A 22,392-nucleotide genomic window follows, 5' to 3' on the forward strand; every position below is an offset into this window, starting at 1 on the left:
GCTGCGTTTGTCACTTTCCCTGTGGTAAACATGGAAATGGCAGTTCCATACACTTAGGAGTGGGGGGTCTGAGCACCGTTCCACTGTTTTTATGTAACTGATTGGCGGACGACTCCACGGAGAACCGCAGCTGGAGCACACCGTGTCCCCTCCACGCATGCGCACCTCCTCGAGCGCGGCCGCCGCAGCGGACATTGGGAGCCGGTTGCCCGTCAACGCAGGAAGTCAGAGCCCCGCCCCTGAGGGCGTGCGCGTGCGCGGGGCTCGCAGGGGTTGCTGGGCAACGGCGTCGCGCTGGGGTCGCCGCGCTGGGGCGGAGCCGTGGTGGGGTTGGGAAGCTGCGGCGCGGCCCGAGGCTGTCCCCGATGGAGCAGTACCGCATCCTGGGCCGCATCGGGGAGGGCGCCCACGGCGTCGTCTTCAAGGCCAAGCACGCGGAGGTGAGGCGGGGCCGCGGCCGGGCCGGCGGGCGTGGACGCCACCTGCCCTCTGCCCCACGCGCCAACTCCTCCGTTCGGTCCTTGTGAGGCGGCCGTTCTCTCACTTCCCGCGATCCGTTCCGCCTGCCTCCGCGCGGTTGTCTGGCCCCTGTTCACCCAGCGGCGGGACTGCGGGCCCCGGGCTGGTCCCAGACCCGCTTTCCCTCCGTGCTGCGATTGCGCCCCCGCCAGGAGGGCCTCGGCCTCTGGCAACCCGGCGGGGCCGCGTCCCCTCTCTTCCCGCCCTTCTCCCAGCCGGGGGTGGGTGGGCCGTGTCTCCTTTCCTGCACAGACTGGCGAGATAGTTGCCCTCAAGAAGGTGGCCCTGCGGCGGCTGGAGGACGGCATTCCCAAGCAGGCCCTGCGGGAGATCAAGGCTCTTCAGGAGGTCGAGGACAGTCAGTATGTGAGTGGGGCCGGCGGCGTGGGGACGTCCCGAGGCGTCGCGTTCCGGCGCCTTCACTCCCCCTCCCCCGTGCTCATTCATCCGCCCGTCACTTCCGTCCACTTGTGCACCCTCATTCACCTCATTACCTCATTCCTCACTCATTCTATCGCTCATTTCCCCAGTTATTTTTTCACTTACTCATCATCATCCATTCATTCACCAGCTTGTTCTTTTCAAAGCATTTAGTGATTTCTAGTAATAACTAGCACCTGGAGAGCCCCTCACGTTCTGCAGGCTGTTAAATGTTCTGTGTACATTTGCGCGCTGAGTTCTCTTCACTGCTCTGCAAGTTCCAGGCGCTGTTTCTCACTGGAGGGGACAAAGTGGGATCAGCAGCTCATGGGCCATCACTGGTCAGTGGAGGCACTGGCCCAGGTGTGACTGCGGAGTCCAGACATTCTTCCCTTGGGGCCTCCTCTAGGCTTTACCCTGTGCTGGGCACTGGTGACACAGAGAGGAACTGGCCCAACCCAGCTCCTGAGAACTTAAGTGTGCCAAGGTAAACAGACAGAGGCAGCAGGGCCCACCTTGTGTGGTTCGTGCTGTGCAGCCCTGACACCTCTGACACTGGTGGCCTCAGTGTGTGTGATGTGTCTCCAGCTGTCCTAGCGCCTGAGAAGGTGTGGTTCCTGGTGCCCTTCCCTTTGTGCTGGGATTTAATGGCTCTAGAGGAAACAGGAGGTCCGTGTTCATGTATGTGTGTGCGTGTCCATTGATTTTCAGGTGAGCAGGCTGTGCTGGGGGACCAGATGCTGCCACTGAGTGACCTTCTTTAGACCTTTTCCCTGAGTGTTAGTGGAGACTTAGAGTGGGACCTGCCTTGTCTTGGGAGAGCAGAGCACCATGAGCACCGAGCTTCCTGATTCTGAGCTCAGGTCCCATGTCATCTTCCCTGCCTGGTCCTTTGTTACACATGGTCTGGAGGTCTCAAGTGGTTGCATAGAGGGTCTGGCATTGGGAGTTTGGGGACTGATGGGCTGCCCCACCCATAGGTGGTACAGCTGAAGGCTGTGTTCCCACATGGCGCAGGCTTCGTGCTGGCCTTTGAGTTTATGCTGTCAGATCTGGCTGAGGTGGTGCGCCATGCTGAGAGGCCGCTGGCCCAGGCACAGGTCAAGAGCTACCTGCAGATGCTGCTGAAGGGCGTCGCCTTCTGCCATGCCAGCAATATTGTGCATCGGGTCAGTCCCACAGTGGGCCAGGGGTGGGGCCTGGGGGGCTGACTCAGTTTGGAGGTAGGGTTAGCCCTTGAGGAAGGTGTGGTCAGAGGGGGACAGAGGTGGTCAGGACCTTTAGGTAAGCAGACCAGGTGTGTGGCCCTGGAGGAGGTGGGGCTGGGACTGACCTGGGTGGTCAGCCTGCCAAGTTCCCTGTCCCATGGTTCTGGGGGGAATTTGGGCAACTGATGCCTCCTTTGGTCCCCCCAGGACCTGAAACCTGCCAACCTGGTCATCAGCGCCTCAGGCAAGCTCAAGATAGCAGATTTTGGCCTGGCCCGGGTCTTCTCCTCAGACGGCAGCCGCCTCTACACACACCAGGTGGCCACCAGGTATGGAGGGCCAGATTCTCTCCAGCCCTCTTTCTGAGGATGAGGTGCTTCTGGGCCTTCAGAGGATGGAGCTGGGGTGACCTTCTGGAGCAGCATCCTTTTAGAGCAGTGGCCTGGCTATGACCACCAGCCCTCTTCCTCACAGGTGGTACCGAGCCCCCGAGCTCCTGTATGGTGCCCGCCAGTATGACCAGGGCGTTGACCTGTGGTGAGTTTCCTGTGGGCAGGCAAGGGATGATGTCGTCATGAATTTCTGTGAGGCTTTGGGGCTCTAAGCTGTTTGGTGGTCTTTTCCTTGGTCTGAGCTCTAGGCTGCCTTGGGGGTGTCTTCCCTGGTTTGGGTACTCTGAGCAGTTTGGGGTCAGTGTTCCTCACCATGACGTTTTTGCTGTGGGTGGGGAGGTGGTCTGAGGCTCAAGGTGGGGAGTGTCTAAGACGAATGTGATATCTCTGAGCTGGTCAGAGGCCTGTGTCCCTGGCTGTGAAGGCACTGAGCCTTTTGGGGAAGAGGATGGTTTGTAGCACCTGAGGTTCTGAGATTTGGGGGCCTGTCACAGTTCACTGTGTGGTGGAGATGAAAAGATTACTCAGAGCCCAAGTATGAAGAGCAATGAGAAGCCCGAAGGGGCTGCACCGAGACAAACTCCTTCCAGGAAGAGGAAGCAAGGCGCAGCCCCAAGTCGGTTTTTGCTTCAGCTTTTATTGTAAAGACAAGGAGGTTACAGAAGAAAAACAGATGGTTAATCAGTCATAGTAAGAACATAAAAGAACTGGCTATGAGACAATCTTCATCCAAGCGTGTATAGCTCAAAAATAGTTTAAACAATATATTATCAAAAGGAGTCATAAATCTAAGCTATGTAATGTACAAAAAGAAACAATAAGATATTTAGCAGAGTGCCTAACTTTAAAGAAACTGCTTAAGGCAGGAGATGGAACGTCCCCCATGTACTAAATAATCTACCAGAACATCCTTGAAAATTTTAACTTATGTACTTTCCCATCATTAACTTCTGCTGTACTAAGGGCAATTGCCTTAAGAACAATCCCTGTTCTGCCTCAATGCTGTTATCCACATTAAAGGCTTTAGTTTTGTGTAAATTCTCTGGTCCTACATTCTTTCCTAAAGGTTTGGGCTTTGGCCCCATAGTTGTAGGCTTTGGCCTCCTAAACTAAGGACTTTGGTCCTGTAAAATTTACGTGTTTTAATTCTATCTTATTAATAACCTTTTAATCAATATCCTCTCCCGGGGCCATTTTACTGGCCTGCCCCAGAAAGTGCAGGGGGAGCTGTGCATCCTGGAGTGTGAGGCTCTGAGCAGTGTCGCAACTAACCGTTGGGGCTTTGCTCTGGGTTCAAGGGTTGAGGTCTTTGTTTGGGGTCTGTACCCCTAGACATGAAGACTTTGGGCTGGCGTGCAGGGGTCTTGCCCCTGGTGTGAGGTTTGGAGCTGATGACAGTAGGTCTTTGTCCCATGGTGGGTGATCTCTGAGCTGCTTGGGGTTCTGTGTCCACAGGGCTGTGGGCTGCATCATGGGGGAGCTGTTGAATGGGTCCCCCCTCTTCCCAGGTGAAAATGACATCGAACAGCTTTGCTGTGTGCATCGCATCTTGGGCACCCCCAGCCCTCAAGTCTGGCCGGTTTGCAGGGGCCCTTGGTAGGGAGGGTGTGGGGCAGGTTTACTCCATTGCCCATCAACAAGTAGCTGCCTCCCCACGCCGCCACACCTTTTCTCTCATGGCCCCAACCCTTGTTGACCGACAGGGACCACTGTCCTTGCCCAGTTTGGGAGTTCCTCTTTCCTGCCATGCTGGAGGTGGGAGGGCCAGGTCCTGTCCTCTGCCCCTTCCCACCCCAGCAAGCACATGGCTTGGCGTCTCAGCAAGCTGGGTACCAAGCTGGTATCTAAGAGGGTGAGAGGTTGGAGGAAGGAATGGAAGAGTGAATGAGTGATAATGGGGACACATAGATGGGGAGCTGTGAGTGAGCTTGTGTTAGGGACAGGAGCTGGCCTCTAGGGGAGTGGCAAGGGTGGTGCCTGCTCTCATGTTCCCCCCTCCTCTTCCGTGTCCCAGGAGATCACTGAGCTGCCCGACTACAACAAGATCTCCTTTAAGGACAGGGCACCGGTGCCCCTGGAAGAGGTGCTGCCCGATGCCTCTGCTCAGGCCTTGGACCTGCTGGGCCAGTTCCTCCTCTACCCTCCTCGCCAGCGCATCCCAGCCTCCCAGGTAGAGTAAGGCCATGGTTTCTGCTTCTTTAGCTTTTCTCATCCCCGCCATTGCCCCAGTACTCTGTACTTGATAGCTGTGTGACCCCATCGTGTCAGCAACCCTCAGAACCTCTGATGGGTGGGGATGAGAACCAGGCATCCCGGACACCTGCAGTGTACCCAGGACCCCCAGGGGCCTCAGCAGCTGTGCCTCTCATGAGCAGACTCCACTGGACATCCCCAGTGTTCCCCGAAAGGCTGCAGGAGAGCAGCGATGACCTATTAGAGGGGCATGCCCATCTCTCAGGAGAGCACAGGTCCAGGTGGGTGGGTCCTGGTCTGTCTCAGACCATGTGGCAGATACAGCAAGAGAGTTGTAGGGGACTTGCTCCTTTATTCCTGCAGCAAATATTTATTGAGCATCTGGCATGTGCTGGGCATTATCCTGGGCCCTAGAATAGACAGAGAAGAGCAGACCTGCCTCTCCCCCGTGTCGAGGCAGCCTCAGGCCCAGAGGGTCACAAGAGGGCCTGCCCCTTATCTGTGGGAGCCCGAGAGGGATGCGGGGCCAACTGTGGGGTCTAGCAAGGCTTCCTGGAGGAAAGGCGGGTTTAAGCATGAAGAGGTGTTTGAGGAGGTGTGCACCGAAGAGAGAAATGGTGAGCAATGGCCTGGAGAGGAGGCCCAGGAAGGTAGGTGTGGCTGGAAGCAGGGAAGTACAGTGAGGATGGCAGGAGCCACAGGCTGATGGTGTCAGGGCCTCTCTCAGGCATACCTGTCCCTCCAGCCTGATGGCCACCGTTCCCAGCCACACTCGGCACCACGCATGTCCTCTCAGTCCCCACTCAGCTCCCCTGTCAGTCTCAGTCAGCAGCTCCTGTGGGCTCTGCCTGCACAGTGCACCCAGCCGTCTGCCCATTTCTCCCCCAGATCGCCCCCAACACCTGCATCCCTCCTCCTCCAATTGATCTTCTCTCCACCTGGCAGAGACAGTGGCCTTGTCCCAGCAAAGCTGGTCACAACCCTCCTCTGCCAGGGCCTGTGGCTCCCTCTAACTCAGGAAAAGCCAAGGCCCTTCTGATGGCCCACAGGTATGGTGTCCTTGGGCACCATCACTTCTTGACCCTGCCTGCTGGTGTCCCCCTTGCCCATTCCTCTCCAGCCCCACAGCCCTGTCCATGTCCTGGAACACACTGGGACACTCTCTGGGCTGGAGCGCTCTTCTCCAGGTATCCTGGCGCCTGCTCACCTCTTGCAGGTCATTGCTCAAATGTCCCGTCAAGTGGCCTTCCCTCACCACTCTTCAAATCTGCAGCCTTTCTCCAGTATTCCTCATGCCCCTCTCTTGCTTTCTCTTTTCAACAGCACCAATTGTTATCTGACATACTGTATATTTTACTCCATTTTCTTGTTTATTATCTTCCCCCTACCCCTCCGCCTATGTCAAAAAGGCAGAGCTTTTGTTTGCTTTGGTAACCGCTGTGTCCCCAGCCTCCGGAACAGAGCTGCAGACACAGTGGGCACCCAGGAAAGCTCTTCCAAGTCAGCTGGAGGCATGAGTGGGTGAAGGAAGACGTTAACAGTCACCCTCAGCCTGAGGCTGGGGACAGGGAGGTGACTGGTTTCCTTCTGCTGTCCCTTACTCACCACCCCCAGGCCCTTCTGCATCAGTACTTCTTCACAGCTCCCCTGCCTGCCCACCCATCTGAGCTGCCGATTCCCCAGCGCACAGGGGGACCCGCCCCCAAGGCCCCCCCAGGGCCCCCACACATCCGTGACTTCGATGTGGACCGGCCTCTTGAGGAGTCGCTGTTGAATCCGGAGCTGATTCGACCCTTCATCCTGTAGCAGGGAGATGCTGGCCCAGACCCTGAGTGCCTCCCTGCCAGGGCCACCGGGCTGCTTGTTCCTCTGCCTCCTGCCTGGCTTGACTTTCCACGGCCTCCCCACAGCCATACTGGGCCCACTCCACACCTCGCCCTGCTCCTACCGTGTCCTACTCTTCAGCCCTCGTGAGGGCTGGTCTCAAGGAGGCAGAGGTCATGTTCCCAGCACATGAGGATGTCCAGTCCAGCAGAGGAAGCCCGCGCCTTGTACTCAGTTGGCCTCACATCTGTACACTAGTGACTTGTAAGTCAGAAACAGATCTCTGCTGCCGTCCAGGGACCACCCTCGGATAGTGCCCATGCCGGCCTGTGCTGATTCTCAAGGCCCTGCGTCCTGGTCAAGGACATCCCTGTTAGAAACATCTGGGAGAAGGGTAGAGAGTAAGATGTCCTCATGTTGGAAACTCAAGTGGGAAGGAGGATTTTGGTTTAATTTTGTTCTAGTTCAGTATTTGAGATTTATTATAAAAGCCCCAAGTGGCTCTGCCTATGTCTGCTCCTCCTCTATTCATCTCATGGTCCTAATTTTTTCGTGGGTCACTGAGATCGTAGCTCTAGTTATGGCCACTCTTACCCTGAGGGCTTCCTGGGTGCCTCATACGACTGAGCGCTCATTTGGAAGTGGGGTGGACAGAAGTCTCGACCCAAGGATGGCTCAAGATCCAGCAGGCGACCCACGCACATTAGGCCAGGTTACCACCGTCTGTTCCCTGAGGATGAGGGGGAGCCAGAGCAGCTGTGTGAATAAGGAAATAGGCACTCCTGCAGTTAATTTATGAATTTAGTAAACCCCAGTCTAATCCCAGCCAGTTCTTTTTCCTTATGTCATAATAATTTGATAAAGATGATTCTAAAAAATATATGGACATGCAAAGGGCCAAGAGGAAGAATCAAAGCAGAAGAAGAGGAAATGATGAAAAGACTTGCTCTGTCAGATATCAACACGTTTTGTAAGGTTATGTAATAATTAAGACTGTGGTATTGATTCAGGGATAGGTAAACATAGACAGACGAGAGAAACTTATTTTCAGCAATCTTTTATTCTTAAGATGTTTGCTTTATGCTTCATGTGGATACATGCTTCTGGGAGCACCGAGGATACCAAAGTGACTAACACTGCTGCAGCTGCCGGCCTCCAAGCACTTAGTGGGAAGACACAACACGGTAAACCCCAGTTGCTGCTCTCAGGAAAGTCTGATGTTTTCATGATCTGACCTCTGTTTATTTCTCCAGCCACATCTGCAGACTCTAAGCTCCAGTCAGCCTTAGTTAATTTCTGGTAGTTCTCACCTCTGCATAAATGGGAGCCTGCACTTAGGCTTGATGTGTTTGGAAACAGTTTAAATAAGATGTGGTCAACTGATGAAAAGCTCATTTGGTGATTATCAGTTGAGGCCTTAGGTTTTTTCTACAAAAGCTTTTCAAGCAGCGTACATTGTACAGTGATAACCAGGCACATGAGGAGACAAGAACGTAAATAAGCAGCACAGACAACAGAAAACAGACTAGGTATTCCAGGTAGTGGACTCACCAGACATACACTGTGTAACAGCTGTACTCTGTCCAGGATGCTAAGTAATTTACTAAATTTCTAGAGTTATATCAAATCTAGAATGAAGCGTATACAATTTCTAAAACTACAAGGAATAATGGAATAATAAAAAATACTTGCTACAACACAGGTACAAATATCTAGCACATAGATGATAGTTTTAAACTAAAAAATATTAGTAACATAAGAAAGAATAAATGCTCTAGCTGAAACAAAGATTGTTATCTCAATTAGAAGGAGAATGAAATTATGTGGTATTTCCAAGAGAAGTCTAAAATGTAGATACCAAAAATTTGCAAGTAAGAGGATAAAATATTTACCATGTACACACAAACCAAAAATCTGGTATAGTTATTTGATATCAAACAATAGGTTTTAAGGCAAAGAACAGTTAATATCAAACAAAAGATTTTTCTTTTTTTTTTCTTTGTCTTTTTTGTGACTGGCCGCACCACGCTCAGCCAGTGAGCGCACCGGCCATCCCTATATAGGATCCGAACCCGCGGCGGGAGTGCTGCTGCGCTCGAGAGTGCGGCACGGGGTCGGCCCCAGACAAAAGATTTTAAGGCAAAGAGCATTGCTAGAGATAAACACGTTCAATGCTAATGATATTAAATCTATTGGCAAAATTTTCTCTAAATTAGTATTCACATAATAATCTCAAAATTTAAGATGAATATAAATCACAGTAACAGAACTAAAAACCAGAAAGACAAATCCACTTCCAAAGCGTTAGATTTAAAATAGCTCTCCAAGAAACAGGAGGCCAGTCCAAGTGTAGTTGTGTTCACAACTAATCAGTCACAACCAGTTGCAGATTTCCTTGTTCCTTTTCCGTTTCTGCTGCTTCACTTGACTAACCCAAACAAACAGGAAAAGACAGAACAATTCGGAATGTAGTTTGCCTAAGAGGATGAACATATTGACCTAATGCTTGTATATTTTAAATAAAAACAAATCCAGACTTGAGAGGCTATTTGAAAAGCCTGCTGCAATACAGAGAGCACTCCAACCTCAGGATCTGCAAGCATCTCCAAATCAACAAAGGGCTTTGCTTCTATAGAGAGGTGAGCAGGGCAGCAGTGGGGAGAGCAGGCAGCGTAATCAACGTGGTTTAACAGGACGTGTTTATTTCGTTGCTCACCAGGTTCTTGGAATGAGCTGTTACGGGAGCATGTCTACATCTTAGTGCTTGTTTAAGCTTAGGGGCGAGCCAAAGGTTAGGGGCCTAAGGCGGAGAGAGAATCCTGACTAAAGGTTGGTCAACTCAAGTCAGTGGGTAAGTAACAGGCAATAGTGAGCACTTGGTCAACAACACAAAACCAAACAACACAGGATACACATTCTTCTCAGGCACATGCAAAACACAATAAATCGGGCCAGCCCGTGGCTCACTCGGGAGAGTGTGGTGCTGACAACACCAAGTCAAGGATTAAGATCCCCTTACTGGTCATATTTAACAACAAAAAAAAAAAGAAATGAAAACACAATAAATCAATCATAGACTGGGCCATAACAAGTCTCAACAAATTTCAAAGGATCAAAATGATCCAAGGTGTGTATTTTTTTTACTCTAATGTAATTAAGCTAGAAACCTGGAAGATAACATAATTACAAATATGTCTGAAAATTAAGAAATACACTTCTAAAATAACCCATGGATCAAAGAAGAAGAAGCAACAATGCAAGATGGAAAATGTTATGAACTGGCTGATACTAACGTTACAACATAGCAATTCTTGTGAGATACAGCCACAGCAGTGCTTAAAGGTTAATTTATAATCCTGATGATATGGATATAATATCAAAAAGGCTGTGACTAAGCCGTGCATCCATCACAAGTTTAATAAAGAAAAGCAGTTACATCTAAATAGAAGGAAATAAACAGGAAGAGAAATAAAACAAAAAAGGTATGATGTGGAAGAACAAAGCCAAAAAATTTATTCTTTCAAGAGATTAATAATGTCAAAGTGGGTGATGCTGATCAAGAAAGAGAAGGCACAAACTATCAATATCCGAAATGAAAAAGGATTCAGAAGAATAATATTAGGAATAACTTCATGTTTATAAATTTGAAATTTGGTAAAATAGACAAATTCATAGAAAAGTTCAACTTACAATAGGCAAAAACAAAAAAACCCAAAGTGTCTTAAAACTATTAAACGGAACCTCCAAATCAGAATATTTTCATGATGCAACCACCAGGCTCGGATAGCTTCACTGCTAATTTCTACCAATCATTTAAGAGAAAGTGCCAAGATGCCAGAGAATAGAAGAGAAAGCCTACTCAGCTTATTTTGTAACATCAGCGATAGTCTTGATACCAAGATTCAACAAGGATATTACAGAAAAGAAAATTGCATGATTACTCTTACTCATGAGTGTAAAAACATATCATGGCTTGGTAACAGTTGTTTGAAGTAATGAAAGAATATCTGTTAACAGAATTTTTACCCAGCAAAAATATCTTTCAAAAATAAAGGAAAAATAAGGCTGGCTGGTCAGCTCACTCAGAGTGTGGTGCTGATAACACCAAGATGAAGGGTTTGGATACCCTTACTGGCCAGCCGCCAAAAAATAGTAATAATGATAATAAAACAAAGAAACAACCTTTTTCAGACATATAAAAACTGGAAAGAATTCGTTTCTAGCTGATTCACTCTAGAAGACGGCAGAAGGAAAATGATACCGATGGAAATCTGCATCTACTCAACAAATCAAGAGCACCAGGAATGGTAACTCCTTGGGCAAATATTGCTGTTTTCTCTTACTATTTAAATATTTGGTCGGATTCTCCAGTGAAACCATCTGGGCTTATAAAGTTCATCAAAAATCAGGAAAGTCTCAGAAATTGTTGCAGTCAAGAAGAACATGAGACATGACATAATGAGACAAGATATGTATTAAACAACCCAAATAGTATATGAGTCAAAGAGAAAGTCTCAAGAGAATTTCTTTTTTTAAAGTATTGAACTGAGTGAAAATGAAAACACGATGTATAAAAGCAGTACTCATGTGGAAAGTTATAGCACTAGCTGCATATATTAGAAAAGAAGAAAGGCATTTAGTGAATCACCTCAGTTTTTACTTTAAGAAACTTGACAAAAAAGAGAAAATTAAGTCCAAAATATGCAGAAGAAAGGAAATAATACAGATCAGATAGAACAAACAGGAAAAAAAAAAAAGTGAAACTGAAAGCTGATTCACTGAGATCTATAAAATGGATAAACATCTAGCCATACTGATCAAAGGGAAAAAGAAGAAAAGACACAATACCAATACTGGGAATGGGAAAGATGTTATCATTACACAGATATTTAAAAGTATCATCAGAGAGTATTATGAATTTTGTGCTGATAAAGTCAACTTAGATAAAATGGGCTAATTCCTTGAATGACAGAAATTACCAAAGCTCACTCAAGAAGATATTGATAACCTGAGTAGCCCCATATCTATTAAGGAAATAGAAATTATAATTAAACTTCCCACAAAGAAAACTTCATTATATAAAAACATTAAAAATATAAAGAAAATAAGAAAAACCAAAAATGAAAATATATTGTCCTTATTCTGACCTTGAAACTGCAATTTACTCTGAACTTTACTCCGATACTGATTCTGACCCATCCTGATCTTTAACTTGGGCTTGAAACTGACCTTAATGATAAACCTGACCTAGATCCCCCATCTTGATCCTCACCATGTCCTTGAACTTGATACTGACCCCACACTCGCCCTGACCTTACTCTGACCTTTGGTTAACCCTGTTCTGACACTACATTGGCCCTGAACATTTTCCTGACCCTGATCCTGATGCCAAAAATCATGCCTCACCTTCACCTTGATCCTGAACCTGAGACTGAACCAGACACTCAAGATCAAACTAATTCTGAACCTCAACCTTACTCTGTCCCTAAAAATAAACTTTATCCTGACAATTGTCATCACATTTACCCACCCTGAATTTGAACCTGACCTTGAACCTGACCCTCGCTCTGACACTCAACCTTTTTATAACCCTGGTTTTTAACACTGTACATGATCATCAATCTGACCCTGCTCTGGAACTAGACAAAACCTGTCCCTATTACTGAACTTCACCTGACATTGATGCTAATCCAGATACTGACCCACACTGACCCTGGACCCTCAACCAATCCCATCTACACAAGACATTAACCCTGACCCACCCTGACCTTGTACTTGACCCTAAACCTGACTCTTGACCTTCAGCCTTACACTGAACCCAACAACTTGAATCTGACAATTAACCTTATCCTCATGCTTAACTTGATCATCACCCTGACCTTGATTTGACCTTGACCCTGACCTACACACTCACTCTCACCCTCATCCAATTTTTGGCAGACTCTGATACACTACCCTTACCCCCACCTGACTTTGAACTTAACCTTAAACCTGCCCATGACCCTGAAACTTGTTCTCATATTTACTCTCTCCCTAACCCTAGCCCATTTCTGACCTTTATCCTAACCATCACCCTGACTCTGACTGCACTTGACCTGGAACTTAACCTTGACCATGAACTTGATCCTCACCTTCACCCTGACTCTCATCTTACTCTGATGCTCACCGTGACTGTGATCCTGACCCTGATGATTAACATGACCCTAACACTCACCCTGACCTTGGCCCTGACAATGACATAGCTCTCACACTGATCATGACCCTGAACCTGATACCACCCCAGAACATTTATCCTTAATGGGACACTCACCCTCAGTCAAGTTCAGGGACCCTAATCCTGAACATCAACCTCACACTCACCTTGACTCTGGAATTGACCTTGAATCCTATCCAGAACTGGACATTCACTGTCAACCTGAATGAGACTGTCAATTTTACCTCACCTCACTCTGTCATTGACCATGTCCTTACCCTGACCAAACCTATCCCTGATCTTGACCTTGACCATAAACTGATCCTGACCCTCTAATGTATCCTCATCCTGACCTTCACACTCATCTTGACCTTCAGCTTGATTTTGAACCCAACCCTAACCCTAAAACTTCTCTCACACTAATTTTGACCTTGAGCCAGATTCTGACACTGAACATGGCCCTGACCTCTCCTTTACTTTGATCCTTAACTTGACACAGTCCTTTATTCTGAACTGGACACTCTCCCACATTCTGATCCTCATCTCTCTGTGTCTGATCTCAACCTCATCCTAGCAATGACTCTGACCTCGAACTTGATCTTGACCTTCACTCTGCCCTTCACTTTTACTTTAAATCTGATCTGAACCTGTATAGGCCAGGACCAAGACCACATGAGGTCCATGGCTGGTATCAAGGCTAGCATAAAAGCCAAGGTGAGGGTCAGGGCAGGGCTTGCACAAGGGACAGCGCCAAGGTGAGAGGGAGGCTGAGAGTCATTGTGAGGGTGACTGCAAAGGTCAGGGTGAGGGTGAATGTTAGGTGAGGACAAGCACCAACATGAGGGCAAAACCAGGCGAGGGTGAGGAACAGGGGTCAGGCTCAAGTTCATAGTGAGGGTGAGAGTCAAAGAGAATGAGGGCAAATGTAAGAGCCAGGGCAAAGACCAGGTTGAGGGCAAAGGTTCAGTTGAGGTCAAGGATAAGGGAGATGGCAAAGCCAGGCCAGGGGAAGGCCAGGTGAACTGCCAGGGCTAGTGCAAGTACAAAGTTCAGGGCCCAAGTGAAGGCAAAGAAGGGGTCCAGAGCGAGGATGAGAGTCATATGGCAAGGGCGAGGGGAGGGCAAAGGTGAGAGCAAGTAAGTGCAAGGACCTAGGCCAGGGCAATGACCAGGGTGAGGGCCAGGGCCAGTGCCAAAGCCAAGACAAAGGCCAGGGTGAGGGTCAGAGTTGAGGCCAGGCCTGGGACAGATGTAGGCGAGGGCACAGGTGACAGTCAGGACTCCTGTGACCAGCGGCTGTGACCAGGACCAGGGCAAGGATGAGGGCCAAGACCAGCATTAGAGAGAAAACCAATGGTAGGGAAAGGGATAGTGAGGGTCAGTACGATGGGCAGGGCCAGGACCCTGCCCTCTGGGAGGTTCAGGTAGTGGTGAAGCAACAGTGAAGGCCAGGGACACAGTGAATGTCAGGGTCATGAGGGCTGAGGTAAGGGCAGCAACAGGTGTAGGGGTAGATGGCAGATGGTGGCCAGCACCGGTCAGAGTCAGGATGAGGAGCAGGGTCAGGGTGAAGGCCCAGGGTGAAGACCAGGGTCAGGCCCAGGTCAAAGGTGAGGTCGAGAAAGCGAGAGCAAGGTCAAGGGGCAGGGCCGGCGTCCAGTGCAAGATCCAGTGCAAGGGAGCAGGTCAGACCGAGGGCCAGGACAAGGGTTTAAAACAGGGTTGGTTCAGTGCGAGGATCAGGACGAGCGCGAGGGCAGAGGCAAGTTGGCAGTCAGGGAAAGAGGAGCCGGCCGGCACTTAAGAGAGTTAGCGGAGTGGGCTGGGCGTGGCTGTCGGGGCGCGGCGGGCTGGGCGGGAGCAGGAAGGGGCCGGGGCGGGAGGGGCAGAGCGGGGCGGGCTGGGCGGAGCCGGCGGGAGCGGGGCGGGCTGGGCGGGAGCAGGAAGGGGCCGGGGCGGGATCGCGGCGGGGGCTCGGCGGGGGCGGGGCGGGAGGGGCAGAGCGGGGCGGGCTGGGCGGAGCCGGCGGGATCGCGGCGGGGGCTCGGCGGGGGCGGGGCGGGGCCGCGGCGGGAGCGCGGCGAAGGCGGCGGGAGCGGAGCGGGGCGGGGCGGGGCGGACCCGCAGCTGGGTCGGGACGAGCTGCTTCGCGTCTTCTCCTTCTTGGAGGCCCCAGACCTTCTCTGCGCCTCGCAGGTGGACAAGGTGACGCGCTCTGTGCAGGGCGAGAGGCAGGGCCTGGGCTTGTGGTCGCCGGCGCGTCCGCGGCCGGGGCTTCTCCTCTGGACCCTCGGTCTCCCTGTCCGTGGGGGAGGCTGTCGGTCTGCTCTGAATCCGTGAAGCGGCGGGAGTCGCTCGTGGTCCCGGGCGGAGACCTCGGCGTCCTCGGGAGGCTCTAGCGACCGTCCCTTCTCCTGCGCTGGGCGCCTGTGAACCAGACGCAGGCTCCCTGCCATCAGGGTTCACTCCTAAAATTGGCTTAGAGACCGTTTTCCTTTGCATTCTCGCCTTTTCTGGAATGTTCTGGAACTTCCTTCCTGGGAGCTTTTCTTTTACCCGTTCCCTGTGCCCGGACGGCCACACTCCCGGTTCTCCCCGTGATGCTGATGGCTCCGCATCCTGCCGGCTCAAAGGTGTCCGTCCCCAGCCACTCGCAACCCCCGTCCGTCGTTTCCTTCATGCCGGTGCTCACGAAATAAACACTGGTGGAGTGAGCTCCTCCCGTGGGTTCCCCGCTGTGCACCGCCCTGTGTTACAGGCACGCTGTCTTCTTCCCCCCGAGGACTCCGCAGAACTGTAATCTCGTGATTATTTGTATCGTGTATTTGTTTAGTATCGGGTTTTCCCTGCTAAATCCGTTCTTAAGAGAGGGAGTTTGTACTTTTCATCACTGTCTCTGTCACCCAGTGTGTGCCTTGACGGTTAAGTTCTCTCAGTAAATATTTGTTGAGTAAATGAATTTCTTTAAGGAACTTAAAATACATATTATATCGTTTTACAAAAAGGTTAATAAGCAGATCCTTGCTAGAATACCGTTATTATCCTTTTTTTTTTTTTTGTCTTTTTCGTGACCGGTACTCAGCCAGTGAGTGCACTGGCCATTCCTATATAGGATCCGAACCTGGGGCGGGAGCATCGCTGCGCTCCCAGCGCCGCACTCTCCTGAGTGTGCCATGGGCTCGGCCCGTTATTATACTTTTAAGTGTATCAAGTGAAATATTGGGCTTTTGCCCTCATATTTACTGATCAGGATACTGAATATCACACAGTGATTTGCCCAAGGTCACCCATGGAGTTATGCACAGAGCTGGAATTGGATCCCTAGCTGTTTCCATGGCAGTAGGCTAGGGGTAACTTAGGGGACAAGTTTGAAAGGGAGGTGCCCAATACCCTATGGTAGCACCAGTTTCCCCAGGTCATAGTTTCCTCATAGGTAAAATGAGGTCAGTAATCCCTGCCTCACGGTGTCATTGTGAAGGCCAGGAGCTAACGGAAGGATCCTTAAAGGTGGGTAGCATTTATTTTGCAGGGTGTATTGTGTATTACAATTCTCTGTCTGGGAAACAAGATCTCAGTTGGGTTTTGAACTAGGAACTATAGAAAGGAGAGAGAGAGAGAGAGAGAGAGAGAAAGGAAGGATATACAGAGAAAATGCACAGATCATCTTGCCTGGTTTGAGTTTGCAGAATATAAACTTTACACTTCTGCCAGCCAAAAAGACTTCTTAAAGGCGTAGGAACTTTGAGTTGGCAGGTGAATGAGGGCTGTTGAAGGGGTCGCTTGGGCTCAGAGAGGGTGGTCATTGCTTCTGCCCGGGCTTGGAAAGCCACATGTCTGGGATGGGACCCTCAGAGGTTCTGGCCCACCGAAGGCTCTAGAGAGTTGCCCACTGAAGCTGTGTAGGCTCCAGAATTCTGGACGTCTTAGCTGGAGAGGGTAGGAAGTTCCATGAGGCAGGCCTGGGCCTGAGGGGGGGAAAGGTCTGGCACCCTGTTCCCTATTCTGTGAAACTGTCCTGACCCTCCTGGTAAACACTACTGCAGAAAGCAGTCGTGGGAGGATAGTCTGTGTAGAGGATACAGGACAGCCTGGGAGGCTGGAGGCTGCCCTCATTCTGCCGTCCAGCATTTCTGGGATATCCCCTTGGCCCGTGCCTTAATTTACTTCATTGCAGCAGCCTTCTTACCAGGCATACTTCTCTGCTCTCAGCTCCAAACCTTCCTTCTCACAGTAGCCAAAGTGATTTTCTGAGATGCAGTTTGACCCTACCACTCTCCTCTTCAAAATTCTCAAGTAGCATCTCACTGTTTTTGCCATTACAACTTTTGGGAGTTGGTCTAAGCCAACCTTCAGCTCCTTTTTCCATTCTTCTCCACCCAGAATCCTATGTTCTAATTAAGAGAAATTACTCATTCATCTTTTTCACCCTTAGGAATATTCGCCCAGCTGTTGTGTCTCAGCAATGCCGCAGCCACGTAAAGAACTGCTACTCATTCTTTGAGACTTGATCAGTCATCACTTCTCTGAGTCCCTTGGCACCCCACCCTTTACCCCCATTGAGTTGCTCATTCTGCCCTTTCTCGTTCATTATTTGATTGTTTTTGATTATTCAAATATGTCTCTAGCTCTACCTCAGGGTGCGTTTTCTTGAGTGCAGGGACTGAGTTTGATTCAGCTTCTTGTCCCCTCCACAGGGCCTGGCAGGCTAGGTGCTCACTGCCTGTTGTCTGACCATACACTTCTCTCCTCCTCGTTCTAGGTCTGGAATGAGGTTTCAAGGACCAAGGAACTGTGGAGGTGAGTGAAAGAAGAGCCATATGTGGTCCTGCAGAGGAGCGGTGGGTGCACTGGTTAAGGCTTCTGAGCATCTGAATTTCTGGCTCTGCTGAGTGCATAAGAAAGGATTATCCACGATCCCTACCAGTAGGAGAATCCTCCCTGGTTAGGGATGTAGCTGTTTTTCTAGAATATTGAAATATGAAAGATTATATTAATCAAATGGGAAATAAGGTGGGGCCATCAAACTCAGGGGCAGAAATATACAGCAAATGAATGCAGCTGGCTGATAGAAGACAGATCAACAGAAATATGATCAAGCTGCCTTTATTTTAATTCAGCTTTGGTGTAACAACATAGCAACACAAACTTGTATGGTATTAGAAGTTATAAAGATCAAATGAAAAAAATAAAGTTAAAAATAAAAGACATTTTAATTGTCAAGTTGTTAATTTTTTTTTTTTTTTACTAATTCATTTCTTTGGAACCTGACATCTTTTTTTTTTGTACCAAGGTATAACTGTCACTGGCTGGCCGGTTAGCTCAGTTGGTTAGAGCATGGTGCTGATAACACCAAAGTCCAGGGTTCGATTCCTGTACCAGTCAGCTGCCAAAAAAAAAACTGTCAGATCTTGTTGCAGAATACAGTGCTGCTCTAACTGCCAACTAGGAACTATAATTGTAGCCACTCATGATGGAGAACAGCTGTTCACACATTGTCTTTGAAACATGGAAAGACTCTTTATTTTTAGGATGACTGTGCCTTGAGATATTTGGGACATCAGGAATGCCAGTCTTGCCATATTTAGTTTGCAGTATCATATAGCGCTATTCCATTTGTTGGTTTTTATTAAGTTTTTATTACTAATATTAACTAGAAAAACAGTACTAATCTCTAGCCAGTTTCGAAGTAAGAGAACTTTTATGAGAATTTGGTCTTTATCTGTACAATTGGGGGAATGTAGTCTAGATATAACATTCAGTTCCAGAAAGTGATTTTTCTATAGGAAAGTGGACAAGATTATGTCTTAGCAAATGCGTTTCTCAAAGAAATTGTTTCACTAGGAATAAATGAATTGACTCACGTATTGTAACTATTTGTGGAGGTCCTGGCCCAAGAATATTTACATGTTTAAAGAGGTGTGATGCCAATCCCAACCCTAGTCTTTGTTATCTTTCCTCATAAGCCAGGGTAGGAATTTTCTGAGTGAAATGTATTTCTTTGAGCAGTTCAAGAATATTCTCTTCAGCACATCACCTGACTTCCAGGTAGTGTTCATATGTTACCATCCTGTGCCTCCAGGTTCCTCATGCAAATTGTTCAGTTGTCTGCAGGCCAAATCATGAATAGGTTTTCAGTTCATTACTATTTTATAGTTTTGGTGTCATCCCTTGTGTTTGTATCCTTGACTACTGTCCTTATAAAAACACTGGGTTTATGTTTCTTAAGCTCAGACAACAGCATTCCAAAGGCATCATGACCTGTGGACACATGCATGTGTCATTTCCTGATGCTGTGCCTATCATGGGTGCCATGTCCAAAAGCTCTCCAGGCCCATTGAAATTCTCATGGACACAGTGAATAAACATGGTTGACCATGTGATATATTTTTAATTTGTACTGTATAATTTCAATTGAAAATGCTACAAGTTACTATTTTAAATGCTTTATGACCTTTGAAATCCTGTAATTTCTTCAACACATTAAGCATTAGCTTTTTGGTTAGAAGTAAAATTGCAAATAATTGCTTCCATTTAAGGTATGTAATTTCTGTTGTGGCCAATAGCTTCTTTTTTGTTATTAATTGCTATCTGTGAAAGGTTTTGGTGCCAAAGTATTTTTTTCACTTACTTTATTCATATTTATACTTTATTGATGTTCACCTTTTTTCCTTTTTTGGTTAAATCACTTGGTTTTATTATCTCTCTTCTAAATATTGGTTAAAGTTCTCACTGTGGTTTGATATATGATGGACTTAAATCTATGTAGAAATAGATTTCACTTCCACAGCGAAATGTGCCATCTCCTGCTTTTTTAAAACCACATTATCTTCTTGGTCTAGCTTTTATGTTTATACTTGTGTTAGTCCATTTCTGTTGCTTATAACAAAATACCGGCAACTGTGTGATTTATAAAGAAAACAAAATTTATTGCTTACAGTTTTTGAGGCTGGGAAATCCACAGTCCAAGGAACACATCTGGTGGTGGCCGGCAGTGACCCCTCACATTGCAAGATAGTGGAAGCAGAAAGAGCAGAGAGAGAGCAAGAGAGAGACAGACTCTCCTCTCTGTTCTTTTAAAGCCCTTCACACCACGCCCCTGACCACCATTATTAATCCATTCACTACTGCACGATCCTACAATCCAATCACCTCTTCAATGCTCCACCTTTCAACTACCACAGGATTTCCCACCCTCTTAACAGTCACAATGGGGGCGAAGTTTCTAATACATAAAATTTGGGGGACACAATTCAAGCTTCAGTGAGTTTTGGGGGGGACACAATTCAATACACTTGTTTAGATTGTTATATTTCAGTCTAAACAATCACTGTTTAGATTGAACTATGTGTACAAGAAATACTTTCCTTTCCTTTTATTTCAACTAAAATAAGATCAACAGAATAAGAGTGATGACATAAGGAAAGTGACATTCAGCCTCAGAGTCAGGGAGATAAAGGGAATGATGAAGACAGTGGTGAATCATTGTCATCTAAAGGGTATAGCCGTGTGGCTCCAGGCAAATTTTGCCAGGTGGGAATTTGGGTTCAGTATTGCTTGACCTCCTGCTTTTATCTGATTTTTATGTAAAATCTCCTGATTTTTAAGTGTTGGCAGCTAGTTCATGTGGGCCATTCCTATGCAGGCCGAACAAAATAATCTGGGGGCCTGTTCTGCCCATAGGCTGTCAATATGGTATTTCTGGTAGAAAGACCAGAGATTCAGCAAACACAGTAAACCTCACCCCACCTGAGCACTAAAACTCTTCTCAGTGTTTTGGAAGCTCTTCAGTGCCTAGAACAAAACCTGACACGTAAGTGTTCAATGAGTGTGCAAGTTAGGATGATAGAGACTTTGTGTTGTACTTGTTCAGACTGTGGGGATATGAACGAGTTATTTTTCATCTGACTTCATTCTCCACCTCTTGAGGTATGAGTACTGGACTGGAGCCAGAGGATGCCACATCAGCTCTGATGTACCTTAAGTGCTGAAAGCCTCTGTCCATAAAGCCTCCCTCACTTTCCAGCCAGATATCCACTCTCCTTGTGCTCAAATCCCATAGCACCATAAGCTGCTTCTTCCTTCTAGAACTTAGCAATTCCCTGAATTTTATTTTTGCTTATCCTCTAACTAACTACCAGCTGAGAGTGCCTCTAGGGCAAGAGCCATGTCTCATTCACTCCAGGGACCACAGATTAGGTAGGTGTTTAGTAATTGCAGCATGGATGAGCTAACATTTTATTCTCAACAACCTATGAGAAAGGTACTATCATAGGATTGACAGTGGTCACATATACATTAAGAATGTAGGCTCCTGGAAGATGGCAGAGTAACAACCTCCAAAAGTTGTCTTCATAAAAGCTATGAGAAAATTGGCAAAAATGGTCAAAACCAACTTTTTCAGAACTCTGGAAATAACCAAAGGCTTGCAGCAATCTGGGAAATGTTTACTCAAGAAAAATGACTGAATCTCAGTAAGAATATTCCTATTCCTGTAAACCCCCTCTAGCTCTATGTTAGACTTGGATATCAACAGCTCAGAATAACAGTGAAAACTGGATTCTGGCAGTCACTGGAGAGTGAAGAATGGGATTGGAGATCCTTGAAAGGCTCATTCCCAGAGAACTGTCATTACTTGACCTGTCTGGTGCTTCTTAGAAGACCCTATTTGTAATGCTATCTTTATTTGACCTGATGTAGAGTTAAAAAAAAATTTACTTTGGGACATTTGTTGAAACAGTTACAGACATCTGGTTAACTCTGTGCCTGGCTGACAGTTGGGCAAACAATAGACTGACCAAAAAGCTTAAAAAGAAAAGCTGGGGAATGAGATGTCCTTAAAGACTTTGAAAAACTCTGACATGTTCCTAAGAATCTGGAGGATGACATGCATGCCCAGGGCTGTGTGCAAGCTCAGAAAAAAACCTAAGAAGACTCTAAACTCCTGCTGATCCTGAGACTGTGCATAAGCAGGAAGTGAAGGCTAAGGTAGAGTCATCAGATTGCCTGCTGAATGTTAAAGATGGGCCCCAATCTGCAAACAGAACCCCTTGGCAAAGACTGGGAGACTTACTGGTTCCAGACTAAGGAAATCTCTGTCAAGTTATTAGTAAGCAGTAATCTAACTGAGCTGAGATTTCAGTGGCTACCCATAATAAAGAATACAGACTTTTCAGAATTAGTTCAGAAACATCACTGACCAAACAGTAACATAAAACAGCAAAAAAAAAAAAAAACCAGAAATGATCTGATTTCCAGAGTTGCACATAATATTATTTAAAATGTTCAGTTTTCAACAAAAGTTATGAGACATACAAAGAAACATGAAAGAATGGCCAATGCACAGGAAACAAAGCAACCAACAGAAACTGTCCTTGAGGAAGCCTAGACATTGGACTTTAGACAAAAATTTAATGTCAGCTAATTAAAATATGTTGAAAGAACTGAAGGAAACCACGTGTAAAGAACTAAAGGGAAGTATGAGACAGCTTGTCTCACCCAATAGAGAATACCAATAAAGAAATGATAAAAAATAACTAGAAATTTTGAAATTGAAAAGTACTGAAATGAAAAATTCAGTAAAGGGAATCAACAGCTGACTCATGTTGCGTCTTAGTTTTCTGTTGCTTATAACAGAATACCTAAA

At 47.5% G+C, this 22,392-nt stretch overlaps 1 protein-coding gene and 1 pseudogene across 3 annotated transcripts; both read left to right on the top strand.

Annotated features, from left to right (window-relative positions):
• The first annotated feature begins 283 nt into the window (after positions 1–283).
• LOC134380158 (cyclin-dependent kinase 20-like) lies at positions 284–7,066 on the top strand. Of its 3 annotated transcripts, none has more exons than XM_063099741.1 (8): positions 284–440; positions 772–885; positions 1,920–2,108; positions 2,355–2,476; positions 2,622–2,684; positions 3,995–4,118; positions 4,554–4,709; positions 6,347–7,066. In XM_063099741.1, the coding sequence occupies exons 1-8, from the start codon at positions 366–368 to the stop codon at positions 6,536–6,538; spliced, it is 1,035 nt and encodes a 344-aa protein (XP_062955811.1). In that variant the 5' UTR covers positions 284–365; the 3' UTR covers positions 6,539–7,066. The 3 variants fall into 3 exon arrangements, with proteins under 3 accessions (XP_062955811.1, XP_062955812.1, XP_062955813.1); XM_063099742.1 differs by having other exon boundaries at positions 6,375–6,545; XM_063099743.1 differs by lacking the exon at positions 3,995–4,118 and having other exon boundaries at positions 6,347–6,545.
• Positions 7,067–14,298: 7,232 nt separating this feature from the next.
• LOC134381135 (F-box/WD repeat-containing protein 12-like) overlaps positions 14,299–22,392 on the top strand; it is a 38,665-nt pseudogene continuing 30,571 nt past the window's right edge.

This window comes from Cynocephalus volans, chromosome 6 (assembly GCF_027409185.1).
Source record: "Cynocephalus volans isolate mCynVol1 chromosome 6, mCynVol1.pri, whole genome shotgun sequence".
NCBI classification, from domain to species: Eukaryota; Metazoa; Chordata; class Mammalia; order Dermoptera; family Cynocephalidae; genus Cynocephalus; species Cynocephalus volans.

Coding starts and splice junctions, on each gene's coding strand:
- LOC134380158 (XM_063099741.1), top strand. CDS start 366: ATGGAGCAGTACCGCATCCTGGGCCGCATCGGGGAGGGCGCCCACGGC. Junction 441..771: donor TCAAGGCCAAGCACGCGGAG/GTGAGGCGGGGC, acceptor TTTCCTGCACAG/ACTGGCGAGATAGTTGCCCT. Junction 2,685..3,994: donor GACCAGGGCGTTGACCTGTG/GTGAGTTTCCTG, acceptor CTGTGTCCACAG/GGCTGTGGGCTGCATCATGG.